Source organism: Vipera berus (assembly GCF_964194415.1).
Source record: "Vipera berus genome assembly, chromosome: 3".
NCBI classification, from domain to species: Eukaryota; Metazoa; Chordata; class Lepidosauria; order Squamata; family Viperidae; genus Vipera; species Vipera berus.
In genome coordinates, this window is record NC_138204.1 from 84,944,620 (window position 1) to 84,965,176 (window position 20,557).

The window sequence follows — 20,557 nt, forward strand, 5'->3', positions numbered from 1 at the left end:
AACGTTATATTATGGAATGGAGAAAATGGATTGAGTTTATCCAGAACAAGTATAGGGTTAAGAAGTTTTATGTAGCATTCGAATGAGTCTTCTTTCGTTCCTTTTTCTTTCTTTTATGCTAGTTTTTTTTTTATATACATTTATTATGGTTAAGGTGTGTTTTATCCTATATAAGCTAGAGAGTGATGGATTTTAGAATCTATAGTCTTTAGTATATGGTAGTTTATGATTGCTTTTTTACATACATATACCTTGTATTTAGCTCTGGGAAGTCGGGGGGGGAGGGGGGGTAGAGGGAGGGGGAAGGGTTTTTTTTTTTTTTTTTTTTTTTTTTTTTTCTAATGGAAAACTGTATTTTAAAACTTTTCAATAAAAAAAAAAAAAAAAAAATGGAAACTTACTTTTATTTTATTTATTTTATTTTATTTTATTGGATTTGTATACCGCCCTATTCCCATAGGACTCAGGGCGGTTTACAGGGCAGTTAAAACCATGAATACAAAAAATAAAAACAATTAAAACAAATTAAATTCAAGCCCCAAGAGTAAATCTAAAACCCAGTTAAATTAACAACCCCACAGTCTGGACCAAATAGATCGAAGAGCCAAGTTTTCAGGTCCCGGCGAAATGAGCGAAGGTCGGGGGCAGTCCTAAGTTCTGTGGGTAGTTGGTTCCATAGGGCAGGCGCACCCACAGAGAACGCCCTTCCCCTGGGAATAACCCGCCGGCATTCATTAACCGGCGGTACCCTGAGAAGGCCCTCCCTGTGGGGGTGCACAGGACGATGGGAAGATGATGCCGGCAGCAGGTGTTCCCTTAGATATTCCGGACCCAAGCCATTTAGGGCTTTATAGGTCATTACCTTGCTTTTAAGAGCAAGGGCTTCCCAGCACTGCAACCAAAGTCATTAGCAAGTGTCTTGTATCTTTTTCCTTTCAGGTGCACTAATGTTTATTGGATGGATAACTACAGTTAGCATAGGGGTGATCATTGCCCGATTTTTCAAGTCTGTCTGGCCTAATACTCTACTGTATGGAGAAGAGGTTTGGTTTCAGGTGAGAAAAACGAATTGTGGAGTGTCATTGTTCTGTATTGGTGTATACAAAATATGTTTAGCAGTGTTTTACTATTTCTTTTCATTCATTTATTTAAAATAGAATAGAGTAACAGAGTTGGAAGGGAACTTGGAGGTCTTCTAGTCCAACCCCCTGCTCAGGCAGGAAACCCTATACCATTTCAGATAAATGGCTGTCCAATCTCTTCTTATAAACTTCCAGTGTTGGAACATTCACCACTTCTGGAAGCAGGTTGTTCCACTGATTAATTGTTCTACCTGTCAGGAAATTAGGTTATTTCTCTCTTTGATTAGTTTCCATCCGTTGCTTCTTGTCCTCCCTTCAGGTGGTTTGGAGAATAGTTTGACTCCCTCTTATTTGTGGCAGCCCCTGAGATATTGGATCACTGCTATCATATCACCCCTTGTCCTTCTCTTCACTATCTAGACATACCTAATTCCAGCAGCCGTTCCTTATACAGTATGTTTTAGCCTCCAGTCCACTGATCATCTTTGTTGCTCTTCTCTGCACACCCTCTAGAGTCTCAACATCTTTTTTACATTGTGGTGACCAAAACTGGATGCAGTATTCCAAGTGTGGCCTTACCAAGGCATTTGTCAGAATCCATTTATATCACATTCATAAATGTATGTTTAAAACATTATCCCCGCCCCCATGGATTCTGCCATCTCCCGAGGAAGGAGGAGCATATGTGGATTCAGCCTGCCTTAGGTTATTTCAAAGACCAAGGGAACCTTTTGAACTGGGGGGAAGAAAAGGGAGGGTTAGAGAAGAAGGCTTCTGGCTTGTGTCTTCTTTTAATTCTGGAGAGGAAGAAGGCAATAACCATAAAGATTCGAAGTTCCTTTTTTTCACCCATGAAAAGGATGACAGGAAGTAGAAGGATGGGGCCTGACCAAATGGGGTTGAGGGAAGAGGGGTTGAACCGGGTACCCTTTATAAAATTTCAATTTGTAAAACAATACTAAGTCCTGTCTTGTATTCCCACAACCAAGCATGTCCTAGTAAAGATTCCTTTTGGACTAGAGCTGACTCCAAGAGTTTTTGTTTTTCCTAAGAGGTGGATTGGGGTGGGTCCTGACAGCATTGTAAAGAGGTATTAACATTTCACGTGATCTTGATTCTATCTCTCTGTTAATGCAGCCTAGAACTGTTTTAGCTTTTTTGGCAGCTGCAGCACACTGCTGGCTCATATTTAAGTGATTGTCCACTAGGACTCCAAGATCCCTTTCACAGTTACTACATTCCTTTTCTTCAACCATGACAACCTCAGTATCATGGTCTCTGCCATCTTTGAGGCAACGATAAAGTGAATAGTCTCTTCATGGCTCCCTTCCTTAAGGCTTACTGGTTCCATAAAGTATTTTTATTTATTTTTATTTTAATTCCATTTATATCCCGCCCTTCTCCGAAGACTCAGGGCGGCTTACAAGCTTAGCAGTAGCCTTCATTCTATGTATATGCCTGCTTATTAGGGCTTTCACACACACACCAAGCGGCATTATTACAAAGTCAGCTTAATTGCCCCCAACAATCTGGGTCTTCATTTTACCTGCCTCGGAAGGATGGAAGGCTGAGTCAACCTTGAGCCTGGTGGGATGCGAACCTGCACTAATTGCAGGCAGCTGGTGTTACTTAAGGAGGCATTAGCCCACTGCTCTCACCAAGTAGGTTGTGGGCATGCGCGTGCGCGCGCACACACACACACACACACACGAACCATTCCTTGAATTTCACGGGCTGCCTTATGTATTTATTAGTTATTTATTATTTATTTAATTTCTATAGCTGCCTGTAAATGACTCTGGTGACTTACAATTCTAAAACTATGAAAACAGTTAAAACAACTAAAACCAATAAAAGCTTACAAAAATAAGTACATTCAGCAGCTGAGATAGTTAATCAACGAGCAGTAAAGCTGGGAAATGGGGGCCTTAACACATTCCAACACCCAGTCCTGAGTACATAGCCAAATTTTTAATGCCTTACAAAAGGCTTAATTCAAGAGTTTACTTGTTAATTCTATTCTTGACCAATGAATTTTCTGCCAAACGTTCTTGATAATAGAGTATGTGTAATAGGCTGCTCTTTAGCATCTCTTAATGTTATTTTTTAATATAACTTTTATAGATCCATCGTTTCTTGATGATAATAACAATATTGCTCACAAGTTCAGCTTTTGTTCTCCCTTTTATATATCGAGGAGGCTGGAGTAAAGTAAGTGATGAGATTATTTTGGAATTAACTGCTTAAAATCTTAAATCTTATTTTAAGGGCTTGGTATTCTGGCCTTATCCCCCTTTTAAAAACAAGATAGTATTCTATAATGACATCATATTTTTCTCTCCCTGGGTGTATACAATATATGAGTGAGCAAAATTAAATCCAGCGCCAAAGGTCTTGAGATATTTGGCTGCATGAAGGTATATGGCAATATAAGTATTTTGTAGACTTTTATGTTCACTTGCAATTTCCTTCAGAGGACCATCATCCTTCATAAAAGCAAGAAAAATATATATTTATGACTAGAATGCGACTATGACTTTCAGAATTAACTCAGAATAGTACTAATATCTCCAGAAGATGGTAGACGACAGGAAGGCCTGGAGGAACGTTGTCCATGGGGTTGCGATGGGTCGGACATGACTTCGCAACTAACAACAACAACAACAGTACTAATATAGTTAAGGTTAGGGAATAAAACAGAAAGATACCTGAGTTCTATAGCTCCTGCTCTGGCAAAACAAAAATATCTTGTACAATTGTGTTTTGTACAGAGAAACAGTTATGTATAAACCAAATTGAATTAGTGTCCTGAAATCAAGCTTATACATGATCTACCTTTGTTATAAAAATGCTAGAAGATTCGAAACACCAGCCTTGTGGTGTATCAAGGGTTGTAGACTCCTGAAAAGTTTCCATATTTCTCCAGCATTAGCTATCAAGGATTAGTTTGTAATGTTATATTTTGTGCTTTTTTTAAAATGATACTCCACAGCAGGGGTCCCCAACCCCAAGTCCATGGACCGTTGTTTGGCCATGTCATGCCAGAAACCCTATTGTGCAAAGAAGCAAAGCCCCATCTACAGGATGAAGGCAGCATGCGAAATCATGCCCCCACCAGTCCGGAGAAAAAAATCCACTCTTCACAGAACCGGTCCTTGGTGCCAAAAAGTTGTGGGCCGCTGGTCTACAAAAAAGCTAACTCCCAATTTCAAAAGAGAGCTTATTGTAACCTTACCCCTAGGATTCTGTTCATGGGAAATTGTCCTTTATAAATTAGCATATCCAAAGCTTAATGTTCTATGATAGGTGTGTTGCGAAAAAAATAAATGATTGTGCTGCTTGTGAAGTTTGGAACATCTTCCTCCTTGGGATCAAGCTGGTCCCTACCTTCTTTAAATCTTTAAAGACCAAGGGTTGTTATGTGGGGTGTTAGGGGTGCTTATGCTGGTTTTATGTTTTTTTTAGTTTTATTATTATTTGTAAGCTTCCCAGGCTTATGGTTTGTAAGATGCAGGACCAGTGCTTTTTTTGTAAAAGAAAAAGGTGCCGGAACTCACACACGTCATACAACTTGCCTTGCCTACCCTACAAGGTTCTATCCAAAAAAGGTGCCGGAACTCCGTTCTGAGCGTTCTATGAGAAAAAAAGCCCTGTGCAGGACGGCTATGTGCAGTAAATCTTTTAAATAAAATACATCAAAAGACTAATTATAACTAACATTCATTTTTTTTAAATATAGCAAGCAGGTTTTCACCCCTATTTTGGCTGCACTGTGATGGCTCTGGCACTTTTTCAGCCTCTTATGGCGGCGTTCAGACCCCTTTCACACTCACCAAGGTATTCTGTTTTTGTACTGTATTCTTAATTGCTCAAATGTTTCTAATGTTATATTTTATTAGTAGGTTACTGGAAGATTTAAATGATCATTTAGCTTAGTATCCTTTAGATGCCAAACTGTAGCTTCTAGAATTATCAGCCAGTTTGGACTTGCAGACTGGGCATTAAAGGAACTTCTTTTAACACATGTGGAAGCATCTTATTCTGTGTCTTTATCTTAGGAAATTAGCCCCTGAAAACTTGCAAAGATTTTCTGCAGACTCTATTTTTTCCAGATTGTATAAATGTTTAAATGAAAATGCATAATACATTTGTCTTCCTTCCTTCCTTCCTTCCTTCCTTCCTTCCTTCCTTCCTTCCTTCCTTCCTTCCTTCCTTCCTTCCTTCCTTCCTTCCTTCCTTCCTTCCTTCCTTCCTTCGAAATGAGAACTGAATTCTTCTTTCCTTTCTGGGGACAGAAGGCAGTTTTTCAACTGGTTACATTGGAGCGCTGCCACAACTGCTAGAATATTAGCTGGTGAGTTTCCTGTTTTAACTTTTCAATGTATAGCTGCATTTCACTTAAGAGGAAAAAGCCACTTTTATTCTCTCTATTGACCTTGAAATTCCTCTAGTGCAGGGGTAGGCAACCTTGGCTCTTTTATGACTCATGGACTTCAACTCCCAGAATTCCTGAGCCAGCTTGGTTGGCTCAGGTATTCTGGGAGTTGAAGTCCATGAGTCATAAAAGAGCCAAGGTTGCCTACCCCTGCTCTAGTGTAATCTGTTGCTTTCCAGATGTGTTGGACCACTCTCTGACTACTCTCCATTCAGCAGAATCTCAGAATTCAGGGAGTTGCATTCAATGTATCTAGTAGGCACCGGATTGCAAAATGCTACTGTGGTGTGAAATGCATGTATGCAGTGGTGGGATTCAGCCGGTTCACATCTGTTTGACATAACCGGTAGCTAATTTTTGGTTGACTTCGGCAAACTGGCTGAAGTCCTAGCTCTTTTTCACGCCCAGAACGGCCCACCGGAAGTGCATGGACACCACTTCCGGAAGTCTGTTCTGTGCCTTGAAGGCCTGGGGGAGGCCTCCCAGGACCAGAATGGCCCACCGGAAGTGCATGGATGCCACTTCCAGAAGTCTGTTCTGAGCCGGGGAGGCCTCCCAGGCCCAAAATTGCCCATGGGAAGTGCATGGATGCTGCTTCTGGAATTTTGTTTTGGACCTTGGAGACCCAGGCCCAGAATAGACTTCTGGAAGTGAAATCCATGCAGAGAAACAGTTGTTCAGATATTTGAATCCCACCACTGCATATATGGGATTTTGCTCTTCTGGCTGTAATCTGACTATATCTGTGAAAGTATAGTACAATAGTGCATTTAGATTATTTAAAGAATAGGAAGCTAGCAGCCTGCAAAATAAAGCCTTATTTACAGCAATGTTTCTGAGCCTCACATATACTTTAAAGATATTCTTAGAAAATAAAAATAGCAAAGGACTGGGACTTGGTGTCTGAGCAGAAATTGGGGTACAGCTGAAATAAATAAATCTGTTCAAGTGTCTCAAACAAAGAGAGAAGCCAAAATAGTAGAGCATCCTGGCAGGTTAAATGGGATGGTGGGATCCAGTTTGTGAGAATGCCCCAAAAAGTTCCGAAGATTTTATGTGGGCTAGGTGGTAAAAAAATGTTGGTGTTCAGAGCCTATTGATGTAAAGTTCCTCCACGGAAACAAGCATGTATACCCCAATGCTCCATGATTCCATCTTTACAAAATATTTGAATGAATATTTTGATTTACAGTATTTTTTGAATACCTCAAAAAAGGAATCTAAATTTGATCTTGTTCTTAACTAGTGGTAACAATGTTCCTGGGAATGAACTTGCCAGCTCTCAACCTTCCCGATTCATGGGATACTTCCGCAATGATTGGATTTGTAGCTTGGCATGTTGGGATTGATGTGCTTCTGGAGTTACATGGCTACTGCCTCATCCGCAAAGGTTTGTTGCAAAAGAACATTTTTTGTCCTTTTTTATTTTTATTTTTTGGCAGGGTGGGGTTGGCTTTCTGGAATTCATGATTACTTCATACACTTTTCCCTGTGACACATTCCTATAGAACAGGGCTTTTCAACTTTTTCACCCATTGTACCACTTTTAGGATATGGCAACATCCGAGTACCACCAGTCGCCTAGCAAGCTGTCAAAAACTTCATGACCAAAAAAAAAAAGGAAAAAAGTGATGAAGTACAGGTAGTCCTCGACTTACAACAGTTTGCTTAGTGACTGTTTGAAGTTACAAGGGCACTGAAAAAAGTGCCCCCCAAGCCACAGCTGAGCAAGACACCTGCCTGCCCACCCGGCCGCGCTCTTCCTCCTGTCTGAGGTTTTCATTGTTGTGAGCATTTCTGTTGAGGATTGGCAGCGGGGGTGGTGTGGGGTGGGTGTTTGGTTTTTATTCCCCCTCTCCCTCTGCTGGGTGGTTGCAGCAGGTTTTGGTCACTTCACGTGACCTTGGGACACTGACCATCATAAGTATGAATCAGTTGCCAAGCATCTGAATGTAAATCACAAGACCCTGGAGATGCTGCAGCATTCCAGCTGATTGGTGCTTTTTCTGGGCTCAGAAGCGCCAGGATCAGTGCTGAGCTCCAGCTGGAGCCTGGTGCTGATCCTGGCGCTTCCACTGAGCCCTGACAGCCCTGCAGCTCCAGCCGTCTCTCGCTCAGGCTTGTGCGGTGCTGCCACCAGTTCAGCTCATTCCCTTCCCCCGCTACCATTTTTCTAGGATGGTCGTTTACCACCTGCTAGGTGCCAATGTACCACAGGTGGTACCCGTACCACTGGTTGAAAAGCCCTGCTATAGAAATCATAGAAATAATAGGCAGCTCAATATTTTAATCATGAGGTACTTTGGGTTTGGTTGCCTTGTAACACAAAGACTTATATTTACTGTTTCTTACAATAAAGTACCGTATTGTTAATTTTAGCCCAGGTGAGGTTCTGCTGTGCAAACCTTTATGCATATGAACAAATATTTGTTCTTGTTTAGAAACCTGTGTGTTGCAAAACACAATAATCATGATGTAAAACTCAAGGGATGGAATTCCACCAGTTTGTGATGTTGCTATTCAGATAGACCAAGAGAATTTCATTGATTGGCTTCTATTAACAGAGAAAAATGGCATTTTGGAATCCCAATTGCTTTTCAGGTGAGGAGGTGAAAAAGAAATCCTAATTCACTCCTCCTGCTAGAAAACTATAATGCTGTGTCATTTGGACAGCTAGTTACTGTACAGAAAATAGCACTCTGCTAACTTTCAAAGAATGCCATACAGAATGCCTTTCATTGACATGCTAAGAAAGGGCAGGTTTTAAGTTGCAGTTAAGCCCATGAGTATTCTTTCTCCTATAGCCATATTTAATAACTATAATTATATGTCTGTGTGTATACACGCCCATAGAGACTTTTACGTGAGGCAATATGCCAGTTTTTTAGATGAAGGCATTCACAGCAATTATGGCCAATATTTTATTTTTTTAGTGCAACAAATGGCAGGATTTTTTTATGCCTTATATGCATTTTGAAGGGGGCAGCTATTGCAAACTGGAACGAAGAAAAAGAGCTATCTAGAAAAGGAGTGAAGGGTGAAATTGTCATTATATTTGTCTGACCTCCTGGATCCCATCCAGTGTGAAACTTAAAATGCGACAAAAGGGAAAGAAGACATCTCCCCTTCTCTATAAAAACATAATGAATTTCAAACATGTCCTATTAAATGGATCTTTATTGTATAGTGAATGGGTGGGTGGTCATATTACAGTGAATCTGGTATGTTGTACAGTTTGTATGTACAGCATTATCTTTTTGGATAAGATATTTCTTTTATTTTGGCTGGGGAATTCTGAGAGTTGAGCTCCACGCACCTTAGAGTTGCCAAGGTTGAGAAACACTGATTTAAAAGGTGATAGTATGTGTGTGAGTGAAAGGAAGAATGCTTTCCTCCAGAGTAGCTTTAATTATACTTCTGTTTTACAGCTGAGGTGTTGGAAGGTGACAGGATACAAATATTGCAGTCCATAACTTCTGTAGAAGCCCAGGTAAGCATAGCCCTTTGTTTGTCAGGTGTTAGAGAGACGGGAAAGACAAGTACTTTAAAAAACAAATTGAAATGCCTTCTAAAATCTATATTTTAAGACAATAGGGTTAGAGGATATGAATATTTTTTCTCCTTGGGGAAGGGAAGCCTCTGGGGAATCACACCTAGGCTAGGATTTTCATTTTCAGATGATTTTTCATTCAAACGATTCTGTTAATTTTATCATCCTTGAAATGCTGGTACTGTTTTTCCACAGATTAAGTTTCTAGTACTATCTCTTTCCCTTCTCCCTCTACCATCCAGAATAATTGTAGACATGCCTTTTTCTGATGTGTTTAATCATTTCCTAAATTAGTAAACATCTTCAATTTTTCTTTTCCTCCTCTTCTTCCCCCAGGGCCATACATTTAAAAAAGCAGTGCTGTTTATCTACATTTGTGGCAACATAGCATTTCTGGTCACCTTCATAACAGCAGTTGTGCAAGTATGATTCCGTAGAAGCCTTGAATATTCTAAAGAGTTTGCCACTACACTTCAAAATAGCTTCTTGCGGGGATTTCATAGCTGTCAACAACACTTGTCTTTAAGATGTGAAAATCGGCACACAGCCATTGAAGAGCAAACTTTGTTGGTCTTGATAAGAATCTGTCTTGGGCTTCTTCCGGAGTTAACTACTTGCTTTAATGTTGAATATTTGTATTCTGTAGCTTTATCTATCAGCTGAAAACTAAGGAGAGGATCTTATTTTGAGCCAGTGGACAATTGTTAGTTCATTTACTCATCTAAAGAGAGCTCCTCAGGTTCCAGGACATAACTGCCAGATGTGGCTGATGTTTCACACAACAGTATTTTTTTTCTTGTGGTAAAATGTGGTCTTCGGTGACCATGCGGTCCGCAGATGATAGAGTATAATGATGAACGATCCACCTCTTTGGAATGTGAGTGCATACGTGCAAAAGATTACTGCATTGCAATTGCAGTGCTTGTTCATCATCCCCACCTGCCCCAAAGATGCTGCTGTACGTGCCTCACGTTTCATACCTTTTGTCTTCCTCCCACACACAATCACTATTTCCGTATTTATGAAGCCCATCTCCAAGTACCGACATTTTTTTTACAAGAAGCTCCTTTTCCTTGAATTTTTTTTAATTCAAGATGTTTGCAAGAGGAGAATACCCTTTTGAAGTATTTATTACAGATTTTTAAATTGAGATGTGCAATGACACGTATTATTCCAAGAGTGATGACAATTGTTTGAACATTGTTACTTCTTGTCACTTCTAAACACTTGAATATGTTTGTAGACTACCTCTTTCTCTTGAAAGCAACTAGGTACTATATTGTCCTCTTTAGCATGTATTTAATGAATGATGTCTAATATATTGTTCCTAAAGTTAGGATGCCCTCTAATTGTGTCCATCCATTGGCTACCCTTCTGCTATAGACCCCTGGGGGTGTTCTACAGGGTTAGAAGAACCTCTAGAGAAGAAGTCAGATGTATGTAGGTGATGCTGCTGGGTTTGGAAAAGTCAGGAATTAGATGGAGCTGTCTATGGAAATAGGCTAAAAATGTTCATGCAAAATTCCATTCCACATTTTCAAACAGCAATGCAAGTTACTAGATTTCTTTGTCTCTGATCCTAAAGAGGGTCCAGTAAAAAGAAACCTTTCAACTCAGTCTTCTTTGGTGTCAGGCTATTTCCATGACTTATTGTGCTCCATAAAAATGATGTTCGTGACCAGCAAAACTGTAGTTTTATAGATGTATATTACACACCAGTGATTTAATATTTTTAATTTCATGAAATTCTTGGTCCCAGTTTTTGAAGGGAATTTCTTTATAACTTCTAAGCAATGTTTAAATATATAGCTGCTAGTCATATTACTATTTGCTGCAAATATATTTGCCATTAAAGAGTTTGTTCACCTGTTATGTTAAGTATAGAGTATCGTATCTTCTTAAATTCCTATGACTTAGTTTTTATGTAGTTGTAATTTTGCTAGAGATTTTTCTCTAGGCAGCAACTGTACCTATCGACTATGAATGAGTGTCTGAAAACTAATAACATTAAAATACCGAATTTGTGAGAATTGTGATGTCTAGAAATGGAAAGAAGAGATTGCTCTTTAAGACATTGAGGTCCCATCTAAGATTCTAGTTATTTTGAAATATGTCTGGTTCCAACCTTGCTTTTAGATGCAGAAATTATTAGTAAGGTGGCCACAGCTTCCATCAGAAAGTTAAAAACAGTCTTGTGAATGATTCGCAATATACTCCTGTGTACAAACTAGATTTTTGGAAGCTGCCCAGAAAGTAAAAAAAACCACACACAACAAGTAGACAATGAAGTTCATTGGCTATCAGTGATAGCGAACCTTTTAGAGACCGAGTGCCCAAATGGCAACCCAAAACCCATTTATGTATCATTGGGTGCCGGGTGGGAGTGACGGGTGGGCGTGGCTGCGGTGGTCATGGCAGACTGGGTTGGACTAAAGTTCAATCAATTCCAACTTTGCGAGATTTTTTTTTTCCTGCGAGTTGATTGAATTTTTTTTTGAACACGGCAGTGGAGGCCTAAAGCGAAAAGGTTTTATAAAATCCAGCTGAAGGCCTCGCACTGGGGCGACAGTGCACATGCCCATAGAGGGGGCTCTATGTGCCACCTGTGGCATGCGTGCCATAGGTTCGCCACCACGGGGCTAAGTTATTTCCAACTAGTTTAGGCAGCAGTACTTTTACTTCTCTGTCTAAGTCAGGGGTGTCAAACTGCCAGCCCATGGGCCGGATGCATCATAGCAAAACCGCCCCCACCCCATTACTGGCAATGGCAAAAAAGTTGCGATATGTTGCGACACATCACCTGACGTTGCGAGTTTGACATCCCTGGTCTAAGCCTTTCTGAGCTCTTTTTAACAGGTGGGCAGAAGAGTTTGAGATCAGTTTTTAAAAACTACAAGTCTCTTCCTCTTGAGAATCCAAAAAGGCAGAGAGATCTAGCTATAAGCTAAACAGGATCATTCTAGACAGCCTAAATCTGAAATAAAATCCATTGAGCATTCAGAATACGTAGGATTCTGGAAAAAAGGTTTTTCTCTTCCCCCTCATATTTTTCATCACGAATATATGAGTAACAGAAAATATTCAAAATATGTAAAGTAATTTGTAGCAGTGTATTTTAAATACCTTTGACTTCTTTTGGGGAGGAAGATAGCTTCATAGTCTCATGTATGATGTATTGTTCATATATTTCCCACAGGATAAGCACATTTTAATTCCATTTTGGCCTTTTTATTAGCCACTTTCATTTCTAGAGAACATGCATAGTGCCTTCTGAAGTATTTTTAGATTGAACTCTTAAATACACAGCTGAGTACTAAAAAAACATTTCTACAATTGAGACACTGTGTGGTGCTCTTGATTAGGTTTACAGCCATAGCTCGTCATGTTGAAGTTGTCCATAGCAGTCTAATCTTCCCAAGAGAAATATGTTTTAAAAATGCATATTAACAAAAGCCCTAAATTACACGAGTATTTTTTGGAACACAAATATGAAATACTGTCTCCAAATATATAGGCTCAATCAAACCAGAAAGCCTTGCATACTACCATAATAGAACACTCTGATTTCTGGGCCACGCTGCATTCAGAAGCATGTAGCTAGTAATGACCAGATCAATTTTTTATAATCCAGTTTCTGAGTAATGATGTGTGTCTAATCTAAGTACTGAGATACCTTGATGATAAATGCAAGCTTTGGTATAAAAACTTGGAGAGGTGCATACATTCCAGCTCAAAAGCAAAGTTTTATCAGAGAGCTAGAGGAAAGAAAAAGAACTGTTGTACAAGGATGCCTTACTGGCTACATTCCAAAAATGAGCAATAAACAGAGATAGGAATACAGAAAGCAAATGACGTGAAAGATCGAGTGGCCCCCATTTCCCAAACAATGGTGAATTTTCCAGTGTTCAAAGGAAAATGAAAAGTGGCTGCCTCTCCAGGATACATTACTATTGAGGACGTTAGAGGTGCTTCAATGGCTTTATCTACCAGCCATAATAAAGCTCTTATTCCTTACAGTGAAGAGCTGGTAAATGACATAGTTTCTGCTGGCTATGCTTGAGGTCTTCAGCTTCCAAGATCAAACACACACGTGGAGAATGCTTTTGACAAGTTTGTAAAACACTGCTGAAATGGAATAGAGTTTAGTAGGAATTGGAAAGTCAGTTCATATCCTACATTCCTGTTTAGGTATAGTCAGTAAGAGAAGAAGATGGACAATACTTCTTCAACAAAACTCTAGATGCATTTGTATTCATGACACTGGCCCTTCAGCTCTTATAAAATATAACAAGGCTGACAAATTCCTAAGAAATGCCACTAATTACTCCTTGAGGAACACACTGTTTTAACAATACTCATTTATGGATCAGGGTATCCATATATCAGGACTGGCAAACATTCATTTTTCTGTAAAGTGCCATTATTCTTATGGATGTATTGTTGAGTAAATAAAAGCTACCCAGGTCCAAAACATAGAAAATTCTTCTTTTGCTTTTGTTAAACTGCCAAACTTTGAGTATTATATCACTCCAGCTGTTTAAATCACTTTTTTCCCCAGTTTTGCCATTCTCATTCTCAGAGCTGTAAAAAAAAAGAGCAAAAGCAAAATATTATATACTGATATTATTATGTAAAATTATAGTATTAATTAGTGAGAAGTGCCATACTTACCTCATAAGATTACTCCCAGAAAGTACTGTTAAGTTAGTGTAAAAGAAGATCAGAAATTAATACACGTACTATCAAGTTACAGCATAGCCATATGAGAAAGAATGGATGATATTTGAACGTTTTGTTATAGCGACAACTGAGTCTGCAATCCAGTCTACTATTTACCTAAATAATTTGGCTTTTCATTACAAGTCTAGATTTCTGTGTGTAATGAATATAAAATACCAATGTAAGGGATAGTTTTCCGCCTTGCGCTAATATCTAAAATGGAATTAAATTTTCCTATGGTATCCACTTTTCTAAACATTTGTCCACTTTTCATGGATTAAGCATGTCAGTAAGTTTAGAAGTACAGGTAGTCCTCAACCTAACTACAATTGAGCTCCAAATTTCCATTTCTAAGCAAAATAATTGTTAAGTGAACATTTGTTCACAAAATAATTAAGTGCTCCATTTTATGACCTTTCTTACTACAGCAGTTAAGTGAATCACTGCAGATGTTAAGTTAGTACCATGATGGTTAAGTAAACCTGGCTTCCCCATTGCTTGTCAGAAGGTTGCAAAAGGTGATCACATGACCCTGGGACATATGCTGCAATGGTCTAATGGTGAAAATTGGTCATAAGTCACTTTTTTTCAGAGTGATTGTAACTTTGAACAGTCACTAAATGAACTGTTGTAAATTGAGGACTACCTGTATGTTGGCTAAGGAATTCTAGGAGTTAAATTTCCCAAGTTTGCAAAACACTGCCATAAAGCATTTAGTGACTCACGTTTCATGTAGATGCCCTTCCTTAAAATCTCAATTCTATTTTTAAGACAACTTTAATATGAATGCTGAGGATTTTAAGCCCATCATTTCTATTTCATCAAGATGTGAAACAATTTCAATGTGAAGAGGCTTTCTTCCAGTCCACAGTTGCTTTCCTTTTGATCTTACACCAAAAATACAGGTCCTTTATTATACATTGTCAGTCCATCCTATATTTTACTTTATTCCTTAGTGCCTTTTAGGCTTTGGATTTCTACAATGTAAACTACTTTATCTTTTCTAGTAAAAAGACTGCCACTGATTTTAGTGGTTCTAGATAAAGGAATTTTGCTGAAAATATTCCAAGAAAAGAGTGTTACTCACTTCACAAACAACCCTTTGTACGTTGATACCTTACTCTTCCTGGCTTTGTTTCCCTTTTAGAACAAGCAGTATAATTATGAGATTGTTTTGGAAAATTACTCATTTCCCTGTATTCTCTGATTATTCAATATGTGTTATGGCCGAGGGACAATGTGTGGGGAAAGCTATGGAGGAGGGGACCAAGGCAAAGGCAATCAAACTGCTTCAATAGCAAATGCTATGAGGGCATATCTATAGCTGATGTGCTTATTTCAATTCCGTAATGCGAGCTCAGACTGGTAGGGCAATAAGGAAATTGTTGATCAAGAGAAAGTACTGACTAAATCAATTAGCAAAGCATACAAGTGTATTGTATGGACAAAATTAGGATACTCATTGTCTTTTGGGTTTCTTTTAAGCAGCATTACAACATTCCATATGTTAAGGGGGGAAAACAAAAAACTACCAACTATAACGTAGAAATATCTTACAGACTCTGTCCTTCAATACTTGGGAAGTCCATAACCATGGAATCAAAGACGCACATCAGCAGGTGATCAAGTACTCTGTCATCAGTTCTTACATTATACCACACAGACTTAAGTCCTATCCCTGTGATGGCCAACCTGTGACCCTGTGTGTTAAAAGGTTACACGCCACAACATTTTGGATGACACGCCACCATTCAACACTTGACAACTGTTTTGAAAACATGCCTTATCACATGATTTTCAAAGGCTGTGGAGATTGAATGAGAATGGGGTGGGTTGTCATGTGGCCTCTGAAAATCACACGGGAATGGGGTGTGTGTGCTTTTGCACAATTTTTGGAAGCTGCAGAGGCTGTGGAAGAGCAAGCCGCTTCAAGAATGAAGGTGTTGTGTGACCTGGAGCAGCTTCAGGTAGGCTACAGGGGCTTGAAAACAGAAAGAACATCACCTGATGGTAAGATGGCAGATCCTGAGGAACACAGGGGCCATTACATCATTCTCCAAGGTATGTGTGCCTTGGGGAAGGGTGCAAGGGGATCTATTTGAGGGGCAGTTGTGCACTAGGGCTGAAGTAAAGGCTCAGACCTTTACTTCAGGCCCAGCCTTGCCATCAAGTGCCAGTGTTCAGGATGGCTGAGAACAGGGACAATGGTTTCTCTCTTGTTCAGGTGTGTGGGTGTGGGTGTGAGAGACCCACCCACCCACCCACCATGAGAATGAAGCATTTTCCACATTTTTGACACATGCCGAAAAGTTCACCATCATTTTCCAGTCCTTTTACTAGCAACATACAAGCAACAAATGGGAAATTTGGCCCATCAAAACAGACACCCAAGCTGAGATTGCCCCCCCGCCACATACAGAGAATCTAGATTTCCAGGTATCATTCATATTTTTGTATGCAAAGTGTGGTTTAGGGTTCCAAAATTTGCACAAAATTAGAACATACAGTATGTTCAAACCACACTTATTAGAGAAGTATCACAAAAATAAAGATTCCTGTGGAAAAGATGCTTGAGTGGTAGAAAATATATACCGTATATACTTGAGTATAAGCCGACTCGAGTATAAGCCGAGACCCCCAATTTCACCCCCCAAAACTGGAAAAAGTTATTGACTCGAGTATAAGCCGATCCGCCGTTCTGCAAGCCTCTGCCGCCAGCAGAGGCTCGATCCGCCATTTTGCAAGCCTGAATACACAGGAATACCCTGTGTGGCCGCGGCTCGTCGGCAGGTCTCCGTTCCTCCTGCCGACCTTTGGGGAGGTTTGGGCGCCTCCCCAAACCTCCCCAAACGTCGGCAGGTCTCCGTTCCTCCTGCCGACCTTTGGGGAGGTTTGGGCGCCTCCCCAAACCTCCCCAGGTCTCCGTTCCTCCTGCCGACCTTTGGGGAGGTTTGGGCGCCTCCCCAAACCTCGGCAGGTCTCCGTTCCTCCTGCCGACCTTTGGGGAGGTTTGGGCGCCTCCCCAAACCTCGGCAGGTCTCCGTTCCTCCTGCCGACCTTTGGGGAGGTTTGGGCGCCTCCCCAAACCTCCCCAAACCTCGGCAGGTCTCCGTTCCTCCTGCCGACCTTTGGGGAGGTTTGGGCGCCTCCCCAAACCTCGGCAGGTCTCCGTTCCTCCGCGCAGACCTGCCGACCTTTGGGGAGGTTTGGGCGCCTCCCCAAACGTCCCCAAACCTCGGCAGGTCTCCGTTCCTGTTTGGGGAGGTTTGGGCGCCTCCCCAAACCTCCCCAAACCTCGGCAGGTCTCCGTTCCTCCGCGCAGACCTGCCGACGTTTGGGGAGGTTTGGGCGCCTCCCCAAACCTCCCCAAACCTCGGCAGGTCTCCGTTCCTGTTTGGGGAGGTTTGGGCGCCTCCCCAAACCTCCCCAAACCTCGGCAGGTCTCCGTTCCTCCGCGCAGACCTGCCGACCTTTGGGGAGGTTTGGGCGCCTCCCCAAACGTCCCCAAACCTCGGCAGGTCTCCGTTCCTGTTTGGGGAGGTTTGGGCGCCTCCCCAAACCTCCCCAAACCTCGGCAGGTCTCCGTTCCTCCGCGCAGACCTGCCGACCTTTGGGGAGGTTTGGGCGCCTCCCCAAACGTCCCCAAACCTCGGCAGGTCTCCGTTCCTGTTTGGGGAGGTTTGGGCGCCTCCCCAAACGTCCCCAAACCTCGGCAGGTCTCCGTTCCTCCGCGCAGACCTGCCGACCTTTGGGGAGGTTTGGGCGCCTCCCCAAACGTCCCCAAACCTCGGCAGGTCTCCGTTCCTGTTTGGGGAGGTTTGGGCGCCTCCCCAAACGTCCCCAAACCTCGGCAGGTCTCCGTTCCTCCGCGCAGACCTGCCGACGTTTGGGGAGGTTTGGGGAGGCGCCCAAACCTCCCCAAAGGTCGGCAGGTCTGCGCGGAGGAACGGAGACCTGCCGAGGTTTGGGGAGGTTTGGGGAGGCGCCCAAACCTCCCCAAACAGGAACGGAGACCTGCCGAGGTTTGGGGAGGTTTGGGGAGGCGCCCAAACCTCCCCAAACGTCGGCAGGTCTGCGCGGAGGAACGGAGACCTGCCGAGGTTTGAGGAGGCGCCCAAACCTCCCCAAACAGGAACGGAGACCTGCCGAGGTTTGGGGACGTTTGGGGAGGCGCCCAAACCTCCCCAAAGGTCGGCAGGTCTGCGCGGAGGAACGGAGACCTTCCGAGGTTTGGGGAGGTTTGGGGAGGCGCCCAAACCTCCCCAAACAGGAACGGAGACCTGCCGAGGTTTGGGGACGTTTGGGGAGGCGCCCAAACCTCCCCAAAGGTCGGCAGGTCTGCGCGGAGGAACGGAGACCTGCCGAGGTTTGGGGAGGTTTGGGGAGGCGCCCAAACCTCCCCAAAGGTCGGCAGGAGGAACGGAGACCTGCCGAGGTTTGGGGACGTTTGGGGAGGCGCCCAAACCTCCCCAAAGGTCGGCAGGAGGAACGGAGACCTGCCGAGGTTTGGGGAGGTTTGGGGAGGCGCCCAAACCTCCCCAAAGGTCGGCAGGAGGAACGGAGACCTGCCGAGGTTTGGGGACGTTTGGGGAGGCGCCCAAACCTCCCCAAAGGTCGGCAGGAGGAACGGAGACCTGGGGAGGTTTGGGGAGGCGCCCAAACCTCCCCAAAGGTCGGCAGGAGGAACGGAGACCTGCCGAGGTTTGGGGAGGCGCCCAAACCTCCCCAAACGTCGGCAGGTCTGCGCGGAGGAACGGAGACCTGCCGAGGTTTGGGGAGGCGCCCAAACCTCCCCAAACGTCGGCAAGTCTCCGTTCCTCCGCGCCCTGCCTGCCTGCTTCTTTCCGCTGCGGAAAGAAGCAGGCAGGCAAGGCGCGGAGGAACGGAGACTTGCCGACGTTTGGGGAGGTTTGGGGAGGCGCCCAAACCTCCCCAAAGGTCGGCAGGAGGAACGGAGACCTGCCGAGGTTTGGGGAGGTTTGGGGAGGCGCCCAAACCTCCCCAAAGGTCGGCAGGAGGAACGGAGACCTGCCGAGGTTTGGGGACGTTTGGGGAGGCGCCCAAACCTCCCCAAAGGTCGGCAGGAGGAACGGAGACCTGGGGAGGTTTGGGGAGGCGCCCAAACCTCCCCAAAGGTCGGCAGGAGGAACGGAGACCTGCCGAGGTTTGGGGAGGCGCCCAAACCTCCCCAAACGTCGGCAGGTCTGCGCGGAGGAACGGAGACCTGCCGAGGTTTGGGGAGGCGCCCAAACCTCCCCAAACGTCGGCAAGTCTCCGTTCCTCCGCGCCCTGCCTGCCTGCTTCTTTCCGCTGCGGAAAGAAGCAGGCAGGCAAGGCGCGGAGTTTGGGGAGGTGCGCGCGCACCTCCCCAAACCTCCCCAAACTTCGGCAGGTCTCGGACGGCGGTGGCTTGGGAGAGGTGCGGGCGATCCCGGAAGCACCAAAGCCTCGGCCGCGCACAAGTCCTCGGTAAGTTTTTTTGTTGACTGGAGTATAAGCCGAAGTGGAATTTTTCAGCCCAAAAAGTGGGCTGAAAAATTCGGCTTATACTCAAGTATATACGGTATACAGAAAATACATACAAATAGTCCTGAAGTAGTCCTGAATTTGTTAACAGCAGATCCTAGAAAGATGAAATATCTAGCACAAGCAATACCGAGAATGGCCTGACTTGAGTTTCTACACAAATATATTTTGATTTGAATCTGCTTGAAGATAAGTATGCATTACAGGCTTGCCCAAGAACATTTGTTTCTCAGCTTGGCTGATGTTTCTTACAATTGGTGTCCCAAGGCATGCTGAATTTAATCCTGGACCATATAATAATCATGACTAATACCCACTTGCCTGATTCCCCCCCCCCCAAAAGCTAAGCACAGTCAGACCACCACCATGAATTCCCAGGTTTGTAGGTCAGAGGGGGAAATCAAATATCACAGTAGAAGACAATGTCAAATTATTCCATTATTCCTATAATATTGTGAGGAGAACTTGTGAATCCAGCTGTGAAATCACTTGGAACTTAGCTCAACTCGAGAGATTCACTTCTAATCTTTCTTTTAAAGACAAATTGATGGCAGTTCAATTTCAGTTAAGTTTTACACTGTGTGAAGAACTATTTCCTTTTTTATTTCTTGAATCTCTCAGCAATCACCAAATCTGCTGCTAGATTGTCCTACAGGGAAATTCCATAGAATACAGAGGGTAATCATGCAATAAAGTATCTTCTTCAATGGTTTTGAGGAGACCATAGATCTACTTTCCCCTCTGCTCCATCATCAAGATGGTTTAATCTATTCTATTTAAAAAAACTAAGTCAGGTTTTAGTTATGGAAAACCCTGTTGAAGCTATACCCCTTTTAGCTTTAATTTCTTAACTCTGATTTTTTTTACTTTTAACTTGTAAATCTTAACTTTGTTTTTAATTTCATTTTTAACTGTGCTTTTAGTCATGTTTGTATATTATTTTACAATGTTCTTTGTAAACCACCCAGAGCCACTTAAGTGAGGTGGGTGGTGTATAAATTTGATTAATACATAAATATAATGTGGGTCATTGGCTCCTTATAGAAATATGCTCTCAGGCTCAACTATGTTCACCTCAGATGTTTAAATCTCCAGGGATTTTTTTTCCCTACCCAAAGGGAACCAAACTTGGACAGCCATTAGCTTTGCAATCTCTCACCCACTCAAGAATCTGAGGCATGTATAAGAATATGCCAGCTGTTCCTTTAATAAAAGGACACTGCTCCCTCATATACAGTACTGGTC

The 20,557-nt window shown here is 42.7% G+C and overlaps 2 protein-coding genes across 2 annotated transcripts in view; one reads left to right on the forward strand and one right to left on the reverse strand.

The window, feature by feature from the left end:
* The window catches only part of FRRS1 (ferric chelate reductase 1), a gene marked incomplete at both ends in the record, with an annotated part of 36,645 nt that extends 27,149 nt beyond the window's left edge, over positions 1-9,496 (forward strand). The window contains 7 exons of the mRNA XM_081323218.1: positions 940-1,055; positions 3,207-3,293; positions 4,822-4,919; positions 5,378-5,436; positions 6,764-6,907; positions 8,946-9,007; positions 9,404-9,496. Of these exons, the coding sequence (XP_081179344.1) occupies positions 940-1,055; positions 3,207-3,293; positions 4,822-4,919; positions 5,378-5,436; positions 6,764-6,907; positions 8,946-9,007; positions 9,404-9,496 (659 nt within the window). The remainder of the gene's footprint in view (positions 1-939; positions 1,056-3,206; positions 3,294-4,821; positions 4,920-5,377; positions 5,437-6,763; positions 6,908-8,945; positions 9,008-9,403) is intronic.
* A 2,859-nt stretch (positions 9,497-12,355) lies between these two features.
* The window catches only part of PALMD (palmdelphin), a 51,489-nt gene continuing 43,287 nt past the window's right edge, over positions 12,356-20,557 (reverse strand). The window contains exon 8 of the mRNA XM_081322294.1: positions 12,356-13,648. Coding sequence (XP_081178420.1) covers positions 13,605-13,648 — 44 coding nt within the window. The 3' untranslated portion in view covers positions 12,356-13,604. The remainder of the gene's footprint in view (positions 13,649-20,557) is intronic.